The 27,838-nt window shown below is 43.8% G+C and overlaps 1 protein-coding gene across 2 annotated transcripts in view; it reads left to right on the forward strand.

Annotated features, from left to right (window-relative positions):
• LOC144118991 (uncharacterized) overlaps positions 1 to 27,838 on the forward strand; it is a 142,954-nt gene that overhangs the window by 100,398 nt on the left and 14,718 nt on the right. For both annotated transcript variants that reach the window (XM_077651747.1, XM_077651748.1), the window contains exons 4-5: positions 8,180 to 8,250; positions 16,193 to 16,255. In XM_077651747.1, coding sequence (XP_077507873.1) covers positions 8,180 to 8,250; positions 16,193 to 16,255 — 134 coding nt within the window. The remainder of the gene's footprint in view (positions 1 to 8,179; positions 8,251 to 16,192; positions 16,256 to 27,838) is intronic.

Genomic DNA, 27,838 nt, shown 5'->3' on the forward strand with positions numbered 1-27,838 from the left:
GAATCCAAGAACGAGTTTGCCACTCTCTGAAGTGGCTCTTAGAATTTAAGACGAGTACAACCTTACTGATGCAGTTAAAGAAGTTACCGAGGCGTTCATTGTGCTCTTGAAAAGTCTTGCCGAAGATAACGGCCTCATACAACATACAAATAGCACATACATATATCTAATTTTAGGCCACGGAGGAGCGTATTCATTCAATGCTCGAAAGTGGCGGGTGGATTACACAAGCCAAATAGTATTAAATTCGATTTGAAGAGGCCGCAGGGAGTCACGAAGGTGGTGTTCTTTCGGTCTAATGGATGCACTGGTATTTTCCACTACCAAGATCGTAGATTAACGCTAAGTGAAGACAGTCGAAAGCGTCTGCAATGCGCGGTAATGGGTACACCGCAAGCGATAATAATCGACGAAAAATCCCCCTGAATTGTATTTCTATTTCCCTAGTAACACAGATGTGACCAACGGACGTGAAGTCTCCCTTATGACTCCGTCTTAGAGCAACTCTTGGACCTCACCGCGAATGATTTCGCGCCCGGCCACAGAGAATCGAAACGGTTACTGACAAATGATTTGCATTCCCTGGGTTAATTTTGTGATCCATGTGAGAGGTTGGCAAAGAATAAAGAGAGCCGGTCTGGGTAAAGTAGAATCCATGGGCATGAAGCAGGGGTACGTCCTCTAATGCACATCGTTCGGGAGATAGGAGCAGTTTGTTGATCATCTGTCGCAACTTAGAAGCATAGTCCGACGTCTCGAATGCTGTTCATGGACACTCGGTACCGGTCGAGACCGTGTAGGTGACATAGTCGTAATATCTCGCCAGTTTAAAGCCAGACAGGAGGCTCACTGGCTGCGCAGAAGGGTTCAAGATCCACCCACCATCCTTTGCGTCCATGACCACATGTGGGACTAACACGTTTTTCTTGAACATATTGGCTAGGTCCGGTTTAGCCATTATCTGACAAACCCCTAATAGCATTCTGGAAGATTTAACGGGACGAAGGCTGCCGTCAGAGCTGGCAGGACAGCATCTTGTCTGAAGAAAAGCAAACCGTCATGACTCTGGGACGAGTCTTCGACTAACGCAGACACCATGTGTCGTCGCACACAAATTGCACCAGCTCTACTGTCTAGCGTAGCTACACACTCGGGCAAAAGGTGAATGCCCCAGGATTACATCATGCGTAGCACGTTCTAACGCTATAAATTCCGTCCTCAAATATTCTCCATCGAGTGCTACAGAGGCAGAGCAAAGGCCGACAGGAACTAAAGTTTCACCTCCTAGGTTGCAAAAAGTGGTGGCTCGGTCCCACTCAAACATAACTTTTTGCCCAAGATGATCTCTAAGCGAAAGCGTCATCACAGACACCACGGCACCAGTGTCTACCAAAGCAACTGCTCTAAAATTGTTCACACACACAGGCACTTTGTTCTGCATCATAACAATTTTAAGGGGTATGGGCGAAGCTGATCGTCCAGCGACCTTACCTCCATCAGTCGCACCACCTAGTTTCCCTATGACGGCGGACTGGAACGAAATCGAGGAACTAGCGGGTCTCAGCGGAGGCGGAGTGACGCTGCACTTGGAGACGGGACTCAGCGCGGTCGGGCAAAGGCGGCTGATGAAGAGAAGCAAACAGCTGCCACGGTGCGTCGTCCCGGGAGCGGAAATGGCATCGTTCGATAGGACGCGCAGATCGGCGGCTTGGGCGACAGCAGAATAGGTGTCCGCTGCGGCCGCAACTGTAAAAGATCAGCGCCACCCTCGTCGTTGGAGTAGACCAGAGGCCGCGTTGACCGAGAATACCCTGCAGGTGCGCGTCGAGGAGTTTAACAAGGCATGGTGTCGAGTACATCACTCGGTAGATGCTGGCCAGGTTTATCTTGCGGTCCGGAAAAGAAAGCCAGATCTCCTGCGTCTTAACTGTTGCGTGGCTCTTCATAGGCGTGTCGATGCCGAGGAGCGGGCGGTTTTATATGTGGCCGAAGCAGGATGCATGGGTGGCGCGTGCTATCATGAGTGACAGTTTCAGCTGAGATGTCAACTGTTCACGTACTATCCTCTGAACCCCTGAGGTGAATTCTCAGATCCAGGAAGTTCGACGTTGGCTACTCTCGTTGCATTTGATTGCCGCCCAAATATGGGAGAAATCCGCCAAGATATTAGTGCCTCAAATGCAAGACGTTGTCGCCTTACAATCGCAGCAGACGCAAGGTTTTCTTTAGGGAAGAAAAACTGTAGACATCTTCGGCAATCCGTTTTAAAATGTGACCCAGCTTTTCCTCATCACACATGCTCCCGTTGACAAGCCGGCCGGGTCGTAGTACTTCTTCGATATATTTTTAGCATGTCTGTCCTGGGACCTCAACTCGTTGTGCAAAGGTGTGCTCAGCTGTTTTCTTCTTGGCCTTTGTATCGCCAAAGCACTGAATCATTTCGTCCAAAAACCGAGCCCAAGTAGTCAGGCTGTAGTCATTCGTGCTCAAACCACTGAAAGGCGGCCCCAGCCAGAATGAATGACTTTAGTCAGCTGAACAGTCAGGTCCCAGCGGTTATACTTGCTGATTCGTTGATATTGCGTCAGCCAGTCTTCAACGTTGTTCTCAGATTCATCGGTAAAGGGTAGTGTTCCCGCTGATGAGGCCAAGATTGGGCATCAGCCTCCTGGGTGGGCATTACGGTGACTTCTGGCGGGAGACGCGGCATAGCAGCTATGTGCCGGCGTCGACAAAGGACCAGCGAATCAAGGACGGCGTACCCAGCCAATCTCCACCAAATATCCTTGCGGTTAGAATTGATTTATTAACAGGTGATTGTTGAGCGGACTATGGGAAATGGAGCAGGCCGCCAAGCGAACGTACTTCGCGCGTCTTCTGCTTCGCCACATGGTGCCCAAGTGCTTCATTCTCTTCCAACGCGGCGGCAGCGTGGCGCGTACCAGTATGCTTCTCTAGGTTTCGTATTGACTTAATTAGGACAATTAAACATAGATTTATTTATTGAGACAATAGAATTTTTTTTAATTTTACATCCAGTTTATCACACCTTCTTCAGCAATATAACATCCATATAAAACAAAACCTTTATTCGTATCCTTGGTATTATGGTAAGGTAGATTTAAAGGCGACCGTTAAGGAGGGCTGACAGTTTGATTTCATTTTTTAGACAAGGTTGACGAGAAAATGTTTCTTACATGCACAAAAACTGCGTTTTCAGTGATTCTGTTTTGAAATTTGGTCGCGCAGTAACAGCCCTAAAATATGCCTGGTGCCTACACTTCAGCGTCATTTGTTTGAAGCAGTTTATAAAATTGCTGATGACCTAGATCTGTTAGGCCAAGATATACGTAGCGAAAGCGCGGAGCCCTTTGCATCGCAAGAGTGTATTCCCTATATGCGTTTTTATTAATTGTTAAAGATCGAGCCGTCGGGGTGGAGTGCGGAGGAAGAGGAAGCCGTTCTGAATGGCTGTGTGTTGAAATGCTTCTAGCTGGAAACAGCGCATCGGCTGTTGGCCGAGGTCTCCCGACATCTGTAGTTGCCACGGACTGGTACAAAGTTGTCCTTCCTCGACTACCTACCGGTGATATTGTCGTCAACACCGTCTTTCTGCATGCTGACCTCAAGGGTAGCCCATACCGTGCTCCCAATTCCGAGACGCGCTTGCGCAGATTGTGGACCTCCGTGAGATTCTGTGTATTGGAGAGTACCAAATGAGCCACGTTCGGATGGTTACCTGCGAAAGCAGTTCTCAAAACAAGCTTATTGACAAAGCAGAGTTCCATGTCAAAGGTCTAAAATGTATTGTGTTTCTCCCGAACACCAAAAACGTGAAGATTAAGCTTCTTTTGCTCCCGCGCTGTATAAAGCACCGGAGGATTGTGGAAGCTTTGGAGCCTTTTGGCACTGTACAAACTATCGAGCGTGAGAAGTGGCGGTGCCCCGGAATGAAGCACGTAGAAACAACGAACCGTGAAATCTCGCTCACACTCATGGACGGACTGTCAGCAAGTAAACACCTAACACGCTCAACGTTTTCGGGGTACAAGCGTTAATTGTGATCCCTGGCAGGTCTACGATGTGTCTTCGTTGTAATCGTGTGCACCACGTACGGCGTCAGTGTCGTACACCTCGATGCACCCAGTGCCGACGCTTTGGGCACACAATAGGAAATTGTGTTTTGAGTTATGCTGAAAGTTAACGCCAAGGCGCTGGGCACATGAGGATGGAGTGGTGTCAGAGCACATTATGGATGTGTCGGATGTTGTGGAAGCGTCGGGTGAACTGAGTGATGAGCTCCGAACAGAAGATGGACCAAAGGCTTCTGCACCGAATAAAGACAAGGGTCCGCCTGCAAGCACGAAAAAACAAGAATCCCCGTCTCCAGACCCAAAGCCACCAGACCCGGGTCTGACTGGGTCTGCTACTTTGAGTCCTGTGCTTGCTGCACAGGAGCCGACTGTCAGCCAACGATCACGAGAGCAGAACGCCCCAGCTGTAGAGTCAGAGGAGGCGCTTCAGCCAGTGAATGCGCGGCATAACTTCTGTGCCGGCGATGCCCCTTCGACGCCGGAGTGCAGCAGTGTGTCGCCTGAAGTGTCAGCTTCTAGTGTGTTCGATGCCCCGTCGGCGGCTAGCGTGGTTGCGAGTGAGGTGGCCCACTCGGCTTCATGGGCCGTAGCCTTGGCTGTCTCAGAAGAGGCTACAGACAACACCGCACCTTTGAAGCGTCCAGCAGATGTTGAGGTGTGTGCTGATGGCCATGTGCAGAAGGCACCTGGCTTGGTGGCATTGGGAAGGGTCATCTCAAAACGCAGGGCGATGTCTGCCCTACAGGCCGCCTATTTGCAGGCTGGCCGCCCCAGTACAGGGGATGGCCTTCAATAAGACAAGGGCCAGAAATGGCTGGCGTCACAGCATTTCAGGTCGCTACCCTTAACATTAGGGGTTTGCGCAATCGTCGAAGTCAAGATCAGTTACGGCATCTTTTAAACAAATGGGGTGTGAGTGTGGAAGCCATCCGGGAAACTAAGCTGTCCTCTGGTGAGGAGATTAAAGCTGCTGTCGAGCCTTTTTTGTCAGAAATCAATGTTAGCGTTTGTCACTCGAGAGGCTTATCAGGCGGGTGCATGCTATTCCTAGCCAACACACTGGGGATTACTGCCGTGTCGTATAGCACAGGTGATGACTGGCGACTTAACTACTGGGACCTCGCAATTTCCCGTGAACAGTGCGAATTGTTGTTGTTTATGCCCCTGTAAAGCAGAGTGATAAAAGGCTATTTTTCCTACCATTAGTAGATCATTTGTCCACGGATTGTAAAATTATGCGGTTGGGTGATTTCAATTGTGTTTGTATGGATGAAGACCGAGGAGTGTTAAGTACGCGATGTGACCCTAGTGCCGCTTTACTCACTGATTTGGCATGTGAATACAACCTGGTGGATATTGGGCAAAATAAGGAACATAACATCCATTTCACTCATTTTTAGTGCCCCTCTAGTGCTCGGCATGACAAGATTTACGTTTCAGCAGACATGTTATCCAGCGTTTTTCATTACTGGGTGCGGCCCATATTCTTCAGTGATCACTGCATGGTGTCTGTTCAGATAGGGAGGTACCGTCGGCGCATACTCCATCCTCGATGGGAGCTGTGGAAGCTGAATAGCTGCTTGCTTTCAGATGAAATCTTCAAACGTGCTGTATCCAATTGCTTGAAGGACACGTGGTCACGCGGTGACCTCTCAGTTTTGAAAAAATGAAATTATTTAAACAAGAAACAAAAACATTGGTAATGAAGCCTCAGCAAAAATCGCCTTTTTTAAGAGAGACCACCTTCGAGGGCTGGGCCGTACTTCAGTTGCGCTGCATGAGTTAGAGAGGGCTAGCCCAGGTGTATCTGTAGGAGATATCACTACCGTAAAAGCAGAGCTTCAGCAGTTTGAAACCGAAAGATACAAAGGGGCCTTGATAAGATCTAGGACCTGTAGATTTCTGGATGAGCAACCATCTCGTCGGGCCCTGAGTGATGAAAGGCAGACTGCTCTAGTGAAGAAATATTGGAAATTCAGTATTGTGGTTCCACGTACAGCGATGGTCCTGGTATTATTGAGGCTTCCTTGATTATTATTGGAAGCAGTTTGGTGGTTGTGCGGGCACAAACCGTGGCATGAATTCATTATAAACAATACGTATTCTTCCGCACTATAACGAGGACGTTGACAGATTACACATTTGGCGGTTCGCATTGCTTTACGGTACCACTGGTTGAAAAGGTGGAACCTTCAAGCGTAAAAGAAACTAAATGTACAGAAGATAAAAAGCACTACAGTAGTTAACTTTCCTCTCAACTCCTTTCTGCGCTGTCTGACTACTTTTTTGTAGTGAGTGGGAAGCTGCAAATTGATGACAGCCAGAGGTCACAATGCTAGTGGGACGTTACCTCGAGGTCGTAGCTTTCATTCTGCTACCAAATTTAGGGCAAGGATGTCTAATTGATTAAGTAAAGAGAACGTTTTGCGCGGCAGATCACTTCTGCAAAGCATGCCATTTTGTAAAAAAAAGTCACCTCAACCGTTATTTAATGCCCGTAGAGGTTAAAAAGCTAATCTTCAACTCACTATTTCTTTCTGACCTAAATTACAGCCACCGAGTATGGGGTACGACGAAATTTACAAGCATTACTGAATTACCTGAATTAAAAAAGAAAGCGGTTCGCATTATTCCGGACCGAATGTTTATTCCGTTCACTAGAAATTATAGCATTCAGAAAACTATATCAGGAAATATTAAAGCGTCGTTATCATACTCATCGCAGGACAAGGAACAATTTTTTTAGTAGATTGGCGGTATTGACAATGAGAACTAATCCTTACACAACAACAATGAATGAATGATGGTGCAAACCTCGTCCTCGTGCTAATTATGTCAAACAAATGCTGTGGTATCAAAAATCGAACATGTTAAACCGGAAAATTAAACATTCATCGCCACATTGACTTCATGTGGCATACAATTCAATACACACCTCATCTTTATGATCATAAATGGTTGTGTTTCGCTACATTGCTTTGTAAATTGAATTTTGATGGTTTTGTATACGTGTTATCAATTTTTTAGAGGCTGTTTCTAGAGACGTGCTTAACACTATGATATAGTGTGTATTTGTATTTTTTGTACATTTATTATTATTGCGAAGTGCGTACTTCTATATTATATTTATTTTCATTTTTTGTGACAAATAGCAATGTGTCGAAGTGTGCGTGCTACCGTTGCCTTGTACAGGAGGCACAGTCCCTGTCAAGGCATTAAATTGATTTTTGACTTTGCCCTCCAGCATCAATGATGGCGAATAAATTTGGTTTGATTTTTTTTATTGGATTTATGAACTGGACGTGTAATATCAGGTTTCAGGACAAAAATAAACGCAATAACATTTCTATCTAAATAGATCCAACAGTTCACTTCTTGTGTTCTTTTAGGCATATGACTAATATCAAGAGCTGAAGGAAGTCTTCGGTGGAGACATGTTAGCACACACGTAAAACTAAATTAGATGTGAGACCTGTCGAACGATGAATATATTGGGTCTCGATCCAAAATACTCGCTAATTGTAAATGCGCCGGAAGAAATATAACATTTGTTTAAAGCGTAACTGAAAAACATTACATATTTTTAGTCAGCGTTAGCCCCGACAAGGCATGTATGGCGCAAACCTGCCAAAGCAGCGGCACATTAAGTATAGCAGCTTGCATCTTCAGAAAGTATATTAAGAATTCTTCCACATTTTGAGAAATAGTCTCATTATAACTAAATTGAGGCCGGTCAGTCCTGGACAGAAATTTATGAGAATCCCCCAAGGTGAAGTCGATTTGTATATAAGGGAGTAATTAATCGTTTGGTATCCTCTAAAGCGCGGCCATGCGGCCACAAAACATATCTACGCATCTTCCATAGAAAATTCGTAGTTTCAGAAAAATTCGTCCTGGTCCGCAGTTCGAACAAGGAACTACAGCTTAACTGGTGCAAAATAAGATATCCGCAACGGATATAACGGCTTTCTTTGCAGCTGTACAAATGCGCTTTAATGGATGACAATGAGAATTACTCCTTTATTTATAGATAGGGGCCATTATTATTACGTCCTGGCTCATAATTTTGTTCCGTTTATTTTCAGTGCCCACCCTTGAAAGGCTGAAAAATAAATGTCCAGGTATGATTACCCATCGAAATGAAACAAGCTCCGAGGTAAGGAAATAATTTTTGATGAATACTTCAATGCAACGTCATTCCCCCATTCTCTGCTACAACGTCCGCAAAATGTTGCACGAAAGAGCAGTTATACGGAGGCAGGTCGAAGTCCAGAATAATGCATGCCTACTTTGATAAGAAAACGAGAACGTCACAAAGAAACAACTGTACTAGTTAACACAATCGCGTTCGAGTCTCGCAGCGACGAATTTGAATCTCTGAAGTAAAGCCAGCAGACAGAAAACTTGCTGTGGCGAGGAGGAAACCACACGCGTGGACTGCTTTACGCACCATTCGTATTCGTAAACAACGTCCACGGCAAGCGAACAAAGGTGAATCTGGGGTGCAGAGAAGTTATTTCGTTTCAACTAGAGTCATTTATTATTTTTTTTTAAATTGGGAAGGGCAGCCTGGGCACGGTTGGAGAAAATGCCGGCACTTTTACTGATTATTCACATGCAGTGAGCTTGATCCGAAAATAAAAATGTATCCCAAAAATAAAATAACAAAGAAATTAAAAAGTTAAGTCATGCATTTCAAGGTAGCCTCTGTTCTTTTTTACTCATATCTTTGCACAGCCCGTCGAACTGAGTGGTGGCGGCACACTTGAGCACTGTCCGCTCGCGCATTTCCTTCATTGAAATCACGGTTGGGATGGCTGGATAATGGTGGCGCATTAGCGCAGTCATGTGCTGTGTTTTTCATATTTCTCGCGCTTTCATTCAGTGTCAGGAAAAGAGACCACAAAGGGAATACGTAGGCGCAAAAAAACTGTAACGGTCGTTTCAGAAAAGACTAAGTAATTTCCAATAATAGGATTTTGTGGTATAAATATGGCTTTTGCAGCATAGTATTAGCAATGTTCGTGGACTCCGGAAAGCCTGTGAACTGTCTTAAGCAGTAACCTGGTTAACTATTTTCTGATAATTGACCTTCTGACTATCACAGGCACGCAACTGGTTGCAAATTGGAGGTTTGTAGACGGCTGTTACTAATAGCAATGTTAAATTTTTTAATTCCGAAAATGCCATTATTGTCGGCGCTGTGACGCGACCAAACTTGGCTACAGCATGACAAAATACATGCAATTTCGAAAAGCATGCAGGAAAATCTACCTTTTCAGTGCACGTAACTAGTCAAAAAGCCAAATTTTCTCGGCCACAGCGCGAAGGGTAGTGGTGTTTTGTAGATTCTAAAAACTGCTGTGGCTATTACTAACGACGAGCTGCAAATCTCTCCTTCCAACTAGGCGCTTAAATATAATAAATAAAGAGTTAATTATAAACAAATACTTAACCAGCGTAAAACTTAAAGCGGTTCAGCGGTGTTCTAGTGTCCTCCAACACTTTTAAAACTACGTGATAAAGCGATACTTTAAGCTCAAAAAACCTATTTTTTACAATTACGTACAGTCTTCCTTGAAACTCCTGGTATACTTTGGAAAATTAATTTCATATTTACGAAAGTACAATTTCAATACATTGACAAAATCATCAAACAGTATTTATATATTTCGGGTATTTTATACTAGCTCCAAGCATGCTTTAAGTGAACTATGTTTGACGAGTTTTAAGAATATATTTAAAATAACCAGCATGAAATTGCAGGAACCCATTTCCTGCATACTTGTAGTGCATTCATGAACGTAAAGATGTTTAAAATACAATTCAAAATATCCCGTCGTATATTCTAAACCTATTCATTTTCGCGAAGAGATACCTCACAGCTTAAAGCAGAGAGGGGGATTTCTCCCTCCACACTGCCGCCCGTCCCCATCCGATCTCTCTTTGTCTTCCCTTTCCCATGATCTTTCCAATGAAATTAGAGAGAAAAGTATTTCTTTCTACGTTGCCACCTATAAAACCGAAGAGACGACCAGAAAGCCGGATAGAGTTTTCCGACATGTGGGTCTCAATTTAAAACTGCATTTAAAAATGAAGCAGGACGGCTCCACACTGCCAACTACCTGTGGACCTGACCAGTGCCGGGGTAGGAGGACTGCAATCTATTAGGCGCGCTGGAATGTACAATATTTTGTAGTTCTCCTTCCATGCTTACAGCTTCTCTCGCATAAGATACAAACCGCAAATCATTTCTATGTTGCAGTCAGGTGTAAGCAGTGAACTGTTTAATAACACAGCATCGAGAATGTGACATCAGAGGCGCGGGCTACGCAAGCAGGAAACGCATGCTTGCAGAATAGATGGAATATATTGGTTGCTTTTGGTGCTTTAATGTTCCAAAGTGGCCTAAGCTATGAAGGACACCGTAGTGCAGGACTCCAGATAATTCCAACCACCTGGGTTTCTTAAACGCGCACTCACATCGAAGAGAACACGAGCCTCTAACATTTCGCCTCCATCGAAATTTGACTGCCGCAGCCGGGATCAACCTAGCTTCTTTTGGTTCAGCGGGAGTGCGCCATAGCCGCTGAACCACCGTGGCGGCTGGAGTTTGAACAGACTTCATTCCGTTCCAAGGAACCAGAGATTGCGCTCGACCTTTCCTGATTTTTCCTAGAAATTTAGTTGCTCTTCGTCGCACTGTCGTAGTAATTTCCCGAAATTTTTTGTGAAAAATTTTCGGTCACGTGAGACCCCTCTTGATTTTTCTAGAGGTGTGAAAAATCAACTATCAGAAAAAAAAATTACAAAATATTTTGTGGTATTAATTTTACTCTCAGCAGATTTTCTGAAAATTTTAAAAGAGTTCCATTGTAGTACGAGCCCCAGAATAAGCGGCCAGCAGGAAAGTGTATAACTTTTGGTTCTTCAGATTAGTCCTAAAGTGCCGCTTTTGCATTTTGTTTGCAAAACATGCGCGGCATTCGTGAGAGAAATTAAATATTTAATCAACATTCTGGTATGTTTGCTACATATGAAACTTTTGCGGATTCGAATAGAACAGAGTAAGATATTAAAAGAAAATCGCAGATTCAAAGAAGTATCATTCGCCGCGTATTCAGTGTTAAATTTTATAGTGACGTGGTCTAAGTCAACATACAAAATGTAGCTCATTCTATAGCTAATATGACTTCAGTTATGCTCAGCGACTTTTGTGGGACCGTTTCTTGGTTTAAGCGAGAAAAAAAATGCTTAGAATTTGAACGCCACTACCGTTAGTGATTGCAGTCATATTCTCAACCGCACTGCATAAATGCTGGGACAGGGCTGAGAAACCTCATTTTTGACGTGCACACACAATGATATATTCAGGCCCTGACTGTAGCCTGAATCAGCGTTTCTCAAGTGTGGTATTTACAAGTTCAGCGGCGCTGCCCTATTCACATCAGCGCATATGAGAGCGCGTCCCTCCTCCGGGGGTTGCTTTTCGCCTTCCCTTGTGCGCTGCCTACTGTCGCCTGCAACCGGGAACATTTCGTCTGGCTTCCGAAATATGTTTTTCAAATATTAGAGCAGATGCAGCGCATCCCATATCTCAAATACAGAACAGCGTGTTGTCACAAATAAAGTTTGAAATAGAAATATAAACGAAAGAGGTTTGGAGAAGACGACGAGGAAGACGATAAGAATGACATGTATTAACCCAAGAATAAAAATGACGAAGTATTCGGTTAGGTGGGAAGAGATGAATGGTGGAGAAGAGAAGAAGAGGACAACGACAAGAATGACGTGTACCAAAGCCATAGTTATAAGAGTGCGAGGGAGAGCGAGGCACAGGGGGGGGGGGGGGGGGGACAGAGAAGCGGAGGTTCCGGCGGATCAGGAACACCTCGGCTGGATGGGAGCAACGCCGGCTATTGCTCAGGTGCTCTCGAGTTCTACGGCGTCGCACCGTGAACTTCCTGCCGTTCCTGAGCCCGTTCTGGGGAGTCAACGGATCACGCTACCACTTGCTACGGCCAGGGGTGCCTCCAGCGCTGTTGCCACCCATCTGGGTGGCACCCTCAACGCCAACAACAGCGACATCACTTCCACTGGCGCTTGGACCGGGAGCTTGTAAGACGCAGCCAACGACAAATCCAGCGACGCCAGCCTAAGCACTTCGAACGCCACCTCGACACCGGCTACTGGACCCATACAACGTTCCATCAGCACCGAACCGTCAGCACGAACGCCAACCGCTAACAGTAGAACGCTAGTAGGAGACTCTAGTAGTAGTGTTCCAGGGATGTGTATATTGGTAGTCTTTGTATTTGGTGTTAATTTTGTTAGTTTTGTGCGGTAGTGTTTGTTTAGGGTGTATTAAATGTGCGTGTGTGTCGGTACACCTGTCGCCTTGTCTATTCTTTCGGGTGAGGGTACACCTGTCGCCTAGTCCACTCTTTCGGTCCCAGTGTTCTCCAGGGATCCGTGACAGGTATTTGACTCTACCAATGCAGCATCCACCACAGGCATGTGCTGAGACGTGTTCATGTAGTTTTATCTGCCGCAGGTTGAGCCGAAGATTACTATTATAGTCAAAAAAGTGAATAAGAAACGGTGTTACGCGGAACATCATGAGTTACTAGTATAGCTTCCAGTAAGTTTTTGTCAGTTTTTTTAGAGAAAAATAACTTTAGTATCCGCTTTCTGATGAAATATATTGCATGGCAGTTACAGAGGTGCACGCAAGTAGCGAGACGGCTGGTTACTGCGACGACTTTCAAGACAAGCGATGCAATCTTCCTCAATGGTTAAAGTACGGAGAATATGAGGGCCCAAATATCTTCCTCGCAGTGCGCCCAGACAGTTTTGGTGACAACACGTCTCCGCTTTACTGCGCCAAGGTAACTCAGCTCATGCGATTAAGCCGACACGCCGTTAGTGACGGCTAAGTTAACACATTTTACATTTTGTAGGCCCACAAGCATGATTTTGCCGAAGCAGAGCCCACGAGTGCCACCTATCTGTTTGGTAATTGGTGCAGAGCACTTTCTAAGAGAAGGGGCACTCTGTAAAAAAATATTTCTAGCTCCAAGTTGAGAAAGTAAATTTTAATAAAAGGCGGCTAGCAGAAAGGCCTATTTTTTACAGTGAGGCAGTAATAGGCCGGGAGGTTGTATTTGAAGGTCAGTGTCTTCCTCGCAGAGTGAGATGGGGCTAAGCGTCTTTGCTTGGTGTACTGCATTCTCGTTATGTGGTCAGATGACTTTGAGGTGCATTTACCCGACTTCGCGGCACCGGAGCAGCCCTGCAGCATGTGCTTTGCTAACGGGCAGGAACCCGTGTTAGGCTTCAAACACGTGATTGTTTTCGCTTGGTCATCGACGTCTTTCACCAAGTCTTTCACCAGGTCATGGCGCCTGGTTTCCTTAGGAGACTGCCATTTGAGAATCACGTACGTCTGCAGTAAGAGCGTATACCTTGCGAATTGTCTGGACTAAGATTTTATGCTCTACGACAAAGCCCAGAGAGCAGGGCAATGTGATTTATTGGAGTCAGCACCGCGATGGTGGGCGGTAGCCTATATAGGCCGAAAACCACGACCGAATTTGCTATACTAACGCATGGACACGGCACCTGCATTCGATCCTGGTACCAAACCACGCACGACAAGGCCTACGCCGTATCCTAATAATTAATTCAAATCTGTTCATCACGAAGAAATCAACTTCATTCTACAGCTCTCGAGGTTCATTTGGGAGCCAGAGCGCAAAACGGCCACTGTTTCCCTCTTACTGTCCAAGGCATGCCGCACAGTGCAGTGGCATTACGGGACGACACTTTTCTATCAGGCTGGCATTCAACTTCGGTTTTTATTTTTGCTTGAAACAAAAATGCTGCGATAATACCCGCTGAGCATATTAACATATATATTAGGCATGCAAGGAGCCGTAGTTTGTACAGTGACTGACCACATCACTAGGGAATACGTGGTAAATCACACTTTTTTGCAACTTCGGAATTTTTTGCGTAACTGAGTTTGTTTTATTCGAGTTCAAAAATTTTTGCCATGTAGTAATTAACCCGCACTACCGATCACGAGTTTATTATTTCTCACGACTTTTGCACGCGTATTCTGAAAAAATTGTAAACATAGCATTTTCTGGCTAGGCAAAAAAACTAAAATATGTGTGTGCAACTTTTTTTTTGGCAGTATATTTCTGCCTTATACCAGAGCGCAATATTTCAACCATGTTCACAGAATAGTTTCAACGGAAAATAACGGCACTACTTCTTTCTCAATTTTTTTGCTCAGACCTAGTTTAGCACTGGTTCGGAAGGGCGCTCACATCACTGGTAACTTTTTTTAGCCAAAATCCGTGAGGAATAGTTCGACAGTGCGGCTAAGACGCATCAATTTTCGAAGTCAATTCTGATCGTCGAGCGCAATTTCTGGTGCATTTCGCATGAAATGACCAATAATTTACTCGAGTGCCAGTAATCACGGCAATTTTACGGTGTTGTACGAAACAGTTGTATAAATACGAGGAACCTGCGTCCTCGAAAAGAGAGGGTACTGTAGCCTTGCTTATGGCTGTTACAAATTTTCACCTCTACACGCGTGTCTAGATGCACTACTTCCGAAGTGAGGATGTCACTAAAATTTATTTTCTCGGCTGACCGCTAAATGGCTCAGATCAATTATTTGAAATGAACCAATATTAGATAAACAGTTTGCGCACAATAACCGCGCTGACAATCGCAAGTTCTAGTAGCCTGTGAGACACGATGGTTCATTCTTCGGGAAAAAAGCTGGTGACATCGGTTTATGGTTCATGGTGCTTAACGTCCCGAAGCAACTCAGGATATGAGAGATGCCGTAGTGGAGGGCTCGGGAAATTTCGGCCACCTGGGGTTCTTTAACGCGCACTGACATCGCACAGCACATGGGCCTCCAGCATTTAGCCTAGATCGAAATGCGAACGCCGCGGCCGGGATTGCACCGGCATCCTTAGGGTCAGCAACGCAGCACCATATCCACTGAGCCACCGCGGCGGCTGGTAAACTTAGCTCAGTGAGAGATTATCGCCGCTACTTTCTCCATCGGGCAGTCGCAAAAAAATCTCAGGACATAACATCGTTTACACTACAAGATTTTGTTACCTGGTAGCCTGTCACAGTTTTATCTCATATTTTCATGAATTAATATTTTTATTATGAACAAAGTTATCACTCCAAAATGCGTAGTATTATTTCATGCACCTAATCAATTTTCGATTTTTTTAATAATGGTCATTGAATTCAGACAAACAGAGAATTTTTACGCGTGTGATTACCTATCTGCACTATGAGATAAGGTAACACATAATGCTTCATTTTTGAGCACCGTAAAATTTTCCAGAAATTACAAATAAAATGACAACTTCAATAATGCATGTCAGCTTTTTCATTCCACATTCCAGGGTTAGTATAAGCATCATATTCTTCTTCGGAAACGTTTGATAATCGCACACCTTTATTTTAACCTGTTGTTATACGTCTGCTGTGGCGCTCTTTCTGAACTGTAACTTTAGCGAATGCGTAGGAAGAAAATGTGTGATGGTGGGATGACTGTAAGAGTACAGACTTGAAAGGACAGAATGTCCTTATTATGTGCCGTTTGATAAAACCAACGTAGTGTTCGTCAACTGTAGATTTTTTTCAAGGTTTCAAGAGCCGTTTTCCATTAGTGGAGTATTCAAAACTGACTGAGTGAGTATTCAAAACTGAGCGTAAATATAGATACCAGTAATAACACATGTTCACAATTGGTGTTCTGACAGGCATGAAGCCTGAATTCCTATATGTACATCATCATATATATGTTCGTTAGCTGTGTCCATCAACCTGTGAACGAACACGAAACTCTGCGGCAAACTATGCAGAGAATTAAGGTATTTCAGTGGGTACGACCGATGAAGAGCGTCTTTCGTACGGAGTGCTTCCAGTTTAGTTTTAGCTTCTCGGCACAACAAATCATCGCGCTAAGATACGTTTTTGAGGTGATGTACCCTATCAGCTTCGAGTAGCCCTTAGCGTGCTTTGGTTTTCAGCCTTAATTTTCTCTATTGCAGAAGCCTCTTGGATGCTTTTGCGGCGGAAGGGAAGAGCATTTGCCTGTGAACACAGTTTGCTACGTAAGTTGCATATTCTTAGTAATCATATTTTGCGGGTTGCAAGGACTTCCTATTCAATACGTATCGCTTTCGTCTATCAACTTCGGTGTATTCCTACTGTCACATGGCTCGACGACAGCATGGGCCGAGACATGGAAGGCGAAGACAAAGACCTCCAAATATTCTATGGGGCGAACTTGTGTGCCCAAACACAAAAAGCTCGGTAGTTATGAGAACTTGCCTACACAACCCTCGTTGCTTTATGCCTCGCTCAGTTTAAGACGGCCGCGAAGTATCAAGACAAGGCGCTTTGACGTCGACGACCACCTGAATCATCTTAATTCCGCGAATGCCAACAGTTTCCGATGGCTCTCATTTCCTGTAACGCAGCCAAGTAAATGGTAAGGCCGCGTGCTGAGGTAAAAGAGCAGAGGATAAAGAATGCAAACAAAACATTTTTTTCCGCCACATGCGGTATTGGATATTTCATTCTGAAAGAAAGCTAGCGCGGTTGTCTTGCAAGTATAATCGATCTACATGTGCGTTTTCGGGCAGTCTTATTCTATTCCTAGGCGGAATGAAACAGCTCAATTTATTATGATTTCCTTCCAGCCCCTGATAAGCTTCTCCCTCTCGTATGCTTAAGGAACCACACCTAACTTTATTGCTTCCTTTGACCATTGCACATTATCTGACTGCAATGGAATGCCTAGCGTTCTACGCCTTTAAGAGCTACTTGTGTCAAAATCAAAGCCCTTCTTTGAACAAACCTTCACTTCAATCAAAAGCATGCAAGACGTTCATATCATGAGTTTATAGAAACATGGGTGATAAAATAAATTTGCGAGTGAAATTCCGAATACCAGACGCTGTCACTACTGCGTGAGACGAACATTAAGAGTTGCAGTTGCCTCATTGAAGTGAGGTGGACTTGCTATACCTCCTGTGGACAATGGACACTGTATGCACTGCAGAAAATATACACAACCTATGTGAAGGACCAAGAGTTCAAAACTGCAAAGAGAAAGTTCAAAGTCAGTTGCTTGTCATGCGATCCGTTCTGATACAAAAAAAAAAATTAGCAGGTACTATTCAATTCATTTTTAAAAAAACACAGGTGTTCTAATGTTTCAATAACGCACTAGTCAAAAGGAAAAGAGCAACGCGAGTGCTGCAGTTGTGCCCCTTCGTCTTCATGTACCCAACCCAGCACACATTCACGTGGTGACACAATGTCTCTGCGCCCCAGGCACTGCTCATTTTGCAGCATTGGTCATGGTATAGTATGTCAGTAGCTCTGTTATTAGACATCAAGGAAAAATATAATTTATAAATTGATGCTTTCGCCTTCAACGCCCGTAAGTGGTCTTTAGTGACCTCCACAATTTTGCAAAGATATGGAAGGAATGAATATTCTAAAAAACACCGTAGTATATTAATTTTGCATCAGACACAAATTTTTCAGACAATTTTTCTTATTGCAGCTTATATATTTGGAAGGTGAATGTCCATTACTTGGAAAACTACAAGGAACACTTAACAAGGCACACAAAGAATTAAAATGCCTGCTTGATTAGGAATTAAAAAGTATCGAATTTGAAACGAGTACAGTAAAGTAATAATATTAGTTAGATTAATGAAACTGGCATTACCAGGAACAACACTGAATCATACAGCGCGAAAATTAGCAATGAGTCTCCGTTGACACAGTCACATTGGGATATCGGAATCTGCCTCTAGCTCTCCTCTTTTTGTGAATGATCACCTCCCGTCAGCAAACAAGTACCCGCTTTCCAAAGTACTGGAGTAGAACAAGAGTGGACGTTCGTATGGACGGACAACTGCCAAATAAAACCTATCAAGAAAATCACCAGAAATGGTGTACGAATTCGCAGTGAATCTGACATCTCACAATGAAGCATTAGGCTTGCTGGATTCGACTAAATTTTCTTTGCAACAAAATAAACATTGCTTCCCTTTTACAAACAAGTAATTTGAGCTGCTTCTTGAATATCAGCGCTTCATTTTTCATTTTAATGCTATAACAATGCGATGACACTGATGACCTAAATTATTCTTTATTTCTAGTAGTTTCATTATTCGTCATCACTTAAATATATATACGACCTGACCACAAAATTATTCTCTGCTTAGCTAACTAAACACAGGGATATTGCCGCAAACGTAGTAGTAGCCACGGTCGTGCAGCTATTTATAGTCCTGAAAAACACACAAAGACACGACCTGACCTCACCATTAACCAGCAGCAAATTTTTTTGGATTGAATTGGATCATATGCTTTCTTGGGTTTTACTGCAGAAACTTCATACTTTGCTGTTTTTGCCGTTCACCATCAACATCAATAGTTTATTTCTGCAGTTCGCTTGATCATACCGTAAACAAAAGTTATTATTATGACCGGGCCGACATCAATATTAGTTTACTTGATAAAAAATCATCAACCAGTATCAACTGTACAAGTACTTTTCATAGTTACGGTATTGAAAACTTGAGTGAAATTCATATTTGTGTCACCCATGACGGGGAATGCTCATTCATGGATCATGTTTTGTCTAATTTACACTCTTCAGGACTAGCTCGCGTTCTAGATATTGACGTTGCTGATCACTGGCCTAGACTTCTACACTTCGATCACATAATGGAACCCACCTCAGCTTCTCTGAATAGAATGATTCTGCAAATAAATAAATTTTTGTTTCTAATTTTGCAGACGCCGGCTGGTCTACAATTACAATGCTTATCATTCGACAGAAAACCTTTTCCAAATTTGTTCATTTGTGTGAGATTACATCCGCACTGTTAACATGAATAGATATCTAAGAAAGCGATAGTTTTCTCATAATTCCTGGTTATCAGAAAAATTCATATCTGTTGCGATCGCCTGAGAACCTAAATGAAAGACTAAAAACCTTTCATTAAGAAATTGTAATACATTTAAAAAAACATAGGAACAATATTAACACTGAATTAAAGCGGCTGAACGAAGTTATTTGAACAGAGATTATCTAAGGCGGGTAATAACAGAATGAGAAATCGTAAATAGTTAATACTCTTTAGAAGAGAAACGCACAACATGGCCATGCTTCTAGAATTTTCCACAAAGGCTTTGAATATGACCAATCAATTGACGTAACTGAAGGTTTTAGCAGTTTCTTCTTTGCTATCATACCTACACCTTCTTATCAACATATCCTTATACTCAGCCGCCTTTTTTGTTGATTTTTTCCATCACCAATGTCAGCTGACAAGATATTCTTTACCATAAATAACCAGAGAAGAAAATCCAGATGCAGACATTATTCAAATCACATCCAAATTATTGCACCTCTTTTATCGTTAAATTAGGTTTTAAGATTGGCATATTTCCTGACGACATAATGAAGGCAAGATCATTCTAATCTATAAAATGTGAGACAGGTTACTGCCATCCAACTGGTTTGGTTTATGGGTGTTTAACGTCCCAAAGCGACTCAGGCTATGGGGGACGCCGCAGTGAAGGGCTCCGGAAAATTCAACCGCTTGGGGTTCTTTTACGTGCACTGACATCGCACAGTACACGTACTCCTAGAATTTCGCCACCATGGAAATTCGAGCGCCGCGGCCGGGTCGAACCTGCCTTTGGGTTCTGCAGCCGAACGTCATAACGACTGAGCAACCGCGGCGGATTCCAACTGCCGGTCTGCATGCATATTGTTGTTATTCAGCAAAGTTTAAAAAATATATTTAGAAAATTTTAATTGACTACCTGAATAGGATGGAATCCTCATTCCCCATACATTTTGGTGTTTTTTAAGGTTGCTGCATAGAATTTGTCCTTATTACACCTACTGAGCGACTAAATAAATGAATACATGAAGGGTTTTACGCTGCATTGGTTATTAAAGATCTAACAAAAAACTTTGACAGAATTATTCACCAGAATATTTTTGCTAAACTTGAAGTAAAACGCATCTGTGGAACACCCCTCACCCTTGTAAAAAGCTACTTACAGGACCGAATTCAAATGGTTTCATCTTAAAAAATTTCTCAGCCACAAATAACAACTAAGGTCCGTCAATGATCTAAAGTTTGTGTTATTGAATTGCCATCAGCAAAACTTAGTTTCTATTCCGTCTATCAGCATTGCTAGTCGAAACATAATTCCATCTAACAGCTACATATTCCGTGATGTTCAACTAGATAATCATTTGAAGTATGACGATACTTCTTATGTAAATCAGATAGTGGCACCTTGCACACGTGTTCTTTTCAAACCGGGCCCATAATTTAGGTTTAACACATGTATCGCACTGTAGCATTTATTTACAGTCATATCACGTGCGTCTTAAACGGGTCATGACATGGTCTACCAAAAAATCGTGCTTTTACAGTGAAGCTTGTACCCATGGCGATATTATGCATACTTAAAAAAAGAAATAGGGCTCTACACGTGCATTTGAGCAAGAAATTGTGATTTGAAGTTGTCGGCTCTAATCCTCTCCACTGGCAGCGACTCTCATTTTTAAAGCAGCCTGAGTAAGTCATACTAGCAGTGTCGTGTGCTACAAAACTGGATGCGCGCATTCGTAGCAGAACGCGTGCCTTCTCGAGTCCGGCTGTACCACATGTGGCGAATTCAGTGAGACCGAGCAGAAGACAGACATAAAAGAGTACATAGGCCTTTGTTGCCTTTGTTCTCCTCCAAATTCTCCGCTTCGCCCCACAGCATCCCAAGCCTGAACAACAAACTCGCTTAACAGAAAACAATACATCTTTAAGAGAGAAAAATGTCACGGGAATAAAGTACAAGCATCAGTCGAGTTTCTCTCATTTAACAAAGCTTGCATACCTGTAGGGTCCTGCTGTGCACGAACAAATCACAAAGGATTTGTGTCCGTCCTCATGCCGTTTACATGAAGTCACAAAAACTTCTAGTATGCCGTGTTTTACATCCCTTACCTAGAGATAGGGCATAAACAGCACAGCAGTGGATGGCTACGGACCAGCATCAGCTTTTTGTGACCCTTAATTTTAATGGCAGTGCACAGCACGCGCTATTCATTTTTATATCAACTACATAGAAGTACGCATTCCGTGGTTCGGAATCCACACTGTGACCTTGGCATCAGTCAGAGGAGCAAACTGGAGGAAGGCTCATAACAGCTTAACAGAATTCTGGCAGTCCAGCAAACAAACGTACAAACCTCTCAGCCTATAGCCCGAACACAAATTAAAAGCACTAGCTATAAGCAAGTCGGCTTGCCCAACTCTGTCCAAATAGTGACTTGATCGACACATGCCAAACGCACACGGTTAGGACTCGTACAGGAATTCGTGACCTATGAAACACCAGATTTATTGTGTTCGTAGGCCGTTTATCCCGTGCATCATGTCACGTGACTTATGCCACCTTGTCGTCGCTGTGTGGCATCAGTGTCAAAAGGCGGGCCTGCAGCCCCAGTGGCGGAGGCACCCGCTTATACACAAGCACTCCGGTAGGCAGAAGTGGTGATGATTTATTACGTGTAACGAATTGTATGCATTCTTGGCACGATATCTTTGCCTTTCTTCTGCGCATCTACCATGAATGGTTTCTCACTCCTGCCTTTTTCTTGTGCATTCGTTTCAAAGGTCTTGCTACCTTCGTCCAGTTATGATCGAAATTCTGATTTTTCAGCATATCAATTATTAACAGAATTTTCCGCAAATCTCCTTAACTTACCCAAATTTCTAATAGTGCATTCTAACTCAAGAACTGCGTACACCTCGTTTCTAACAACCCCGTCTTAAATTTCTAATCTTAGTTCCCGGTCGTTATTTTTGAACTTTTTACTTTATATCTTTTCTGCGCAGTTGGGGGTTTGTATACTAAGCAGGTCGTTATATAAACGTCATTTGCTTGGCAAGCATTGCGGTATTTCGTAGTTGCTTTCTACTTAAATATCTCGCTACTATAGCCTCCTTCTCTGCTACACAAATTGCGCTTATCTAAGCTGTCCTTTGCGCCTATGCAAAAATTGCATTGACTGTTCTCGAGCAAACTTTTTGGCTCCTTCCACTTTTCATCGCAATCTTTTCTGTTTTGTATACATCTTTAGGGTAATATTTTCCGCTAGCTATGGACCTGTACACGAAATCTGGCATTACTATCACATGGTTTCTAGACTTTACTGCCCCATTTAATTTAATATCTAATGGTTATATGGTACTTCAGTATAGAGTGTGGTTCTTTTTTAGTTTCTGTATTCGAGATATCAATTGGCACACTTTCTTCCAGCGTTTGTTTAAGAAGGTATTAACGTTGTGCAGATTTCTTAGAGCAAATGCTATAGATACTCATATTTTCCCTGCTATCTTGATATCTCTACTACACAATCCTACGGCCTGCTCGCATGCCTGCTGGTTCCGTATCTCTTTTGTTGATAAATGACCAGCACAGCTGTACTTCAGCAGCGCCAGTTCAACACCTCCGCAAAACTTCTTGAACTTCTAGAGCCATAAGAACTCGGCGGTGCATACATGTGCAACACCTTGTCTTCATATAATTTATTAATCTTTCTTGCGACTGCTGCAACTTTTGTCGCAGCCGAAGATTTTATCGATTTTCCTGCCTATATCTCCATTGATCAGGAATTCTGCCCCATTTTCTTGATCCTGCACTCCGTACCTTCCCAGCGGAAAAACATCTTGGCAACCAGGCACTAGAGACAATCTCTTCCACCGTAGCCCTTCTGCATCCGACATTCGCAAAGCTCTCTTCTCGTTGGTTATCTGTCGGGTTTGATATGAAATTATGTGGTGGTATATGTGAGATGCATATACAGGCGTATAGGTCATGGAATATTTTTTTGTTGTTTTTCATTGCAGTCGCCGGCACCAGATCACCCAGAGGCGTGGCGACATCGCAAGCCTGTAAAGTTTCACAAACACGTTGTATTTGGCTTGTTCTCTGCACATCTACCAATTCATTGAGTTTGTTATACATTCCTACAGAGGGGTGTTAATTCGTGCGGCTGTTAATATGTTAATAGGCAACCCCAGCACAGTCTTGCCTGCCGCATGGGCGCCTCCATTTTAAGCGGCTCTTTACTAAAGATGGATTTGGTGCTGGAAGAGCTAAAACGTGCAGCCCGCCGTGTCATTGTGCTTGGCGTATAGTTCTTTAGACACGGATCCAGTTATTTTAATGGTAGGATGCACGCAGAAGATTGCCGTAAGCCGTATTAGAGCCCGCTGGTGTACGAGTGCCAGCAACAATTGCGACTTCTCGCACCAGCGTGTCAACTACAGACACTGCGCGGAGTATACACGGTGTCCGTTGCTTCCTGGAGCACATATATCATTCGATACGGCCGTCGCCCTTTCAAGCAGGTCACTCATGCAGACCGCATGTTTTGCGACTAATGGTATTCGATTTGGCAGAGTGGCCTTCCGTTCCCAGGTTCAAGATAAGGAGCGACAACGCCGCTACACATGTAGTCACACCACTTCGCAATTGGTATCCACGAAAGTTGTTGTTGCGACGCGAGCCTCCGATAAGCACACAAAGATGTAAGCGAGCAAGCAAAAACTTACATTTGATAGACGTCTTCATTCTGACTTGGAGAATTCAGCTTGATGTTTGCGACACGGCTCATGCCATCGCCATTGCTGCTGCGCCAACAGTAGTACCGGTGGTCATTAACGCCCAAAACCATTTATCAAAACAATCAACTGCAGTACACAGAGCTATCAGAGAGGCTCATAAACGAAAGTTTCAGGAGTATAATAATTGGCACATTAGCGCTAAATGACGACACTATCGTTCTCCGTCGCGCAAAGTAAGCTTGCAGATTTGGCGCCTTTATATGGGCCTCTGCAATAACGAATTTAGTCTGCATTGACGTATACTGCGCTGACAATGGCGCCTCTAGAGATGTGAGATTTCCGAAAATTTCGAATACCGGAAAATAACGAGAGAAAATTGTCCTGCAGAAATTCTGGGAGACAAATACTCGAAATAAAATCAGATCGACAATTTACTTTCAGAAGTAGTTATGTTCAGTTTAGCAACGGAACAACGTTTTAATGTGTTGTAGCATATATGTAACCATTATTGCTTGGTACTTTTCTTTGAAAAAAGCTGCCGTATCTAAGCGGGATACTGTGATGTGCACAAGAAATCGCCGGGTTATTTTCGCGCGGTGCGGTCACAGTGGTGCGCGGACAGCGGAGCGATACACGTGCCAGCCCAGCGTTGCGCGTGTGCGCGTGCGAAGGGTGTAAGCGAGGCGACGGCTACAAAGGGCGTGGCGAGCGCGAGGAGCGAAGAGCTGACGTGTCAGAACACCGAGGCGTAAAGGAACACAGGGAAGCAGAGATCGGGTCATTCAAGCGTGGAGGTGGCAGCCGTCGGACGTTGGGTCCGTGCTGCCGTGGGCCTCCCTTTGATCACCGACGTAAGCCTCCTGCGTCCCTTTCAAGCTTGGAGGTGGCAGCCGGTAGATTGAGTGTCCGTGCTGCTTAACGGCACCATTGGATAGCCTGTTTTAAGCCTCTGGCATTTCGGGCCACCGTCAACGGGATCTGGCTACGCTTCTTCTTTCTGCTGCTGCCAAGTTCTTAGGGCTGCCGACAGGAGTCCACCGGCGTTTCCCTGTTTTCCTATCCGTTCCTACCATTACCTAGCTCCCTTGCGCCGCTTTCTTCGACGCAACGCCAGCGACGCGTCGCACTCCAACCAACCGCGTCCGCCCTGTCAGCAAGGCATCCCCGCTTCACCTGGGAAGCTCAGTACGCGGTGAATTCTTTCCTTTATTCTGTAGTGCTGTACGCGTGCTGAGTGTGTTTTTTGTTTTGTTTCGTATCGGCTCTTTTCCATTTAAATTATAAATATGGCTTCGTTTTGTTTTGTTTCATCTCTTTGTTCTCTTGTTATCTTGTTCGAACCTGCACACGATAGCGTTCCCCTTCGACAAGTCCAGAACACGTTAGCAATTCGCGCCAGATACTTCCTTCTGCGCACACAGCCAAGATGAGGCACGGAATGCGCATGAAGAGCAACACTGCAAAGTATGAAAGCACCCAACTGACATTAGGACTTGTGCTGAGCCTGTACGTAACAGAAGCTCAAATATTTTGGCTTACTACAGACACTCCAGGAGATAAACCAATGGAGTTTAGAGATCCTTGAGTATCGTGTGCAAAGAAGAGAGCACCAAGGATAAAAATAAAGCTGACAAATAATCCAATCAGTAGACTTCAAAAGAAATGTCGTTGAGCGAATTGCAACAGTGTGAGAACAAGTTTTAGGAGGCGTTGCGAACGACAATCAACATGAGCCAGCACGGCTGCTTTTTTTTTAACAAACGACACCACATGGAAGGCTTCTAGATTCGAGGGATCGCCTTCGTGCCGCTTTCAAGGCAGTCGATGTGCAGGCGACTCCTGGAGGTTGAGTATGAGAGGATGATGAAGCATCCAGAGAACAGCCGTCCGTTCTGGGCACCTTCCCTTGCTGATCACATGCTGGTAAATCAAAGTGTGCAGGGAGATCATGATGAACGCTCTCATTCTGCCTATACCGGGGAATGTTCTCTACGCTATACGACAGAAATTGATGATCAAAGTCGAACAGGCGAGGAGATATCTGCAAAGATTTTAACGGTTATTTGACAGTTTGGCAGTGTTAACGGGTTCGAGATAAAGCTAAATATTGCGAGCGGCTTTACAGCTGCATCATAAACAGTCTCTCTTTGCATTGTTCAAGAGAAGACCGAAAAGACCGGAGAGACCAGCTGGTTTTAAAATTCTCTTTTACAAGTTTCATCATGTGTGGCCGCATTCCTGCTGGGGAGAACTGCACTACGTTTCTTATTGCTTTGACTCCAACTCTGCTTTAGCAGAAACCAAAAGGCGTACTACAAAAGTGCAGTTTGCTAGCACATAGTGCAGTGTTCGTATAAGCTTCATTTGTCAACAGATGTAATGGTTAAGCCGCGAATATTTTGGGACTGAACACAAAAGTAAATGAGCCGCACCTAACGCTTTTTTTTTCAATGAGCCGCCCATAACATTCGTAATGCTGACTGAATTAACGGTTGATTATGTTTGTAAGGGCGAATGTACCGTACCCGTTCTTTTACAATCACTCATGCATGAAGAAATGATCAGAAAAAGTATTGTGCACACAATTTCCCTCTCTCTCTCTTTCTCTCTTTTTTCTCTCGCATTTGCGCATACCTAACCCATGAACGTTTCAGCAGGCGTTGGTCATTTAATTTAAAATTGTTCGCGCTATTTATTCTCGACTTACGAATCTTGAGATTTATGTGTTCAGGTGGTCGTTGTATATTTCGTGTAAAGCGGAATTAAACTAAGCTGAAAGTCAGCGCTCGTGCTTTCACTTCTTGTCTAGTGTGTTGCGCTGTGCAAAATCGGTTGCGATTTATCTTTCGTTGCAGAAACAAATGGTCCTTCTCAACCCTAAGCTGGTGCGATTTCCGAGCAGCTGATTATATGGCGCAACTGTGTGCTCTTTCAACGAGATACCGTTAGGGAACTTGTGTAGGACAAAATCCGCCATCGCTGTCGGAATCGTTGACTATTAGCAAACAATTCACGAAAAATCTCCAGTGAAGCAACCTTCGACGTCAGTGCAAGTTAAGGAACCCCAGGCGGTCAAAATTACCGGAGACCTTCACTACGGCATCTCTCATAGCCTGAGTGAGTTTGGGACGTTAAACCCCAGTAACCGTATCTTGTTCTATTTTGGGTACAATTGCGGTATAGGAAAGCGGTGCCGCAAAGTCGGCGAAGCCAACCACTGTAGTCGTACGATCGAAATAAAGCAGCTGCTGAACCAGGGTAGTGTGAATGCTCGCTCGTTCCGCCTTTCCTTAGCGAAAAAATGCGGTGCTGAAATGCATTTCGAACGCATTTATTAATTTCATATTTGTTTTTATTTTTGTCCCTATGCTTAAGTTGGAATACCAATGCTTTCTAAGTATGCTAGGAGTAATATTTTGACCACTCCCAGAAATGAATCAACAATGCATTTTCTGTCCGCGTAGTATATTTAGTATACATTAAAATTACTAAAAGTACACATTAAATACATTAAAAATATACTGAAAACTTACATTATGTGCATCAAATATATATTAAAAATATACATTAAATGCGTTAAAATTTGCTAGAAATATACAATAAATACATTAGTATAAAATTAATCATTCTAATTATTAACTTCGGCTCGGCATAAGAAAAGTGTATTGTCGGATTCGCCGGATAATACTGATCAATGTTGTCAACAACAGAAGTAATGACTGAACGGGCTATAAGCATGAAGAGACAATCCCAGAGAGAACACGTTGTCATCAATAAGTCTATGACAATTTAAGGTCACGTGACGGGGCTTGACAGGGAATAATGTCGAATCACAAGGAACTGCCAACGGAAAGTGACATCAGCAAACAGGAACTGCTCCGACAAGCCTGATGCTTGACCTGGCTGATATATACCCCCCGTGAGCATAAGCATTAATTTGCCCGGTGAGGCGCTTTTTGCACAAAGACTGTGCGCCCCCCAATTGTCGCTCAAACGTCGGTGTGGTCGCGTTCGAAT

Source organism: Amblyomma americanum, chromosome 2 (genome assembly GCF_052857255.1).
Source record: "Amblyomma americanum isolate KBUSLIRL-KWMA chromosome 2, ASM5285725v1, whole genome shotgun sequence".
NCBI classification, from domain to species: domain Eukaryota; kingdom Metazoa; phylum Arthropoda; class Arachnida; order Ixodida; family Ixodidae; genus Amblyomma; species Amblyomma americanum.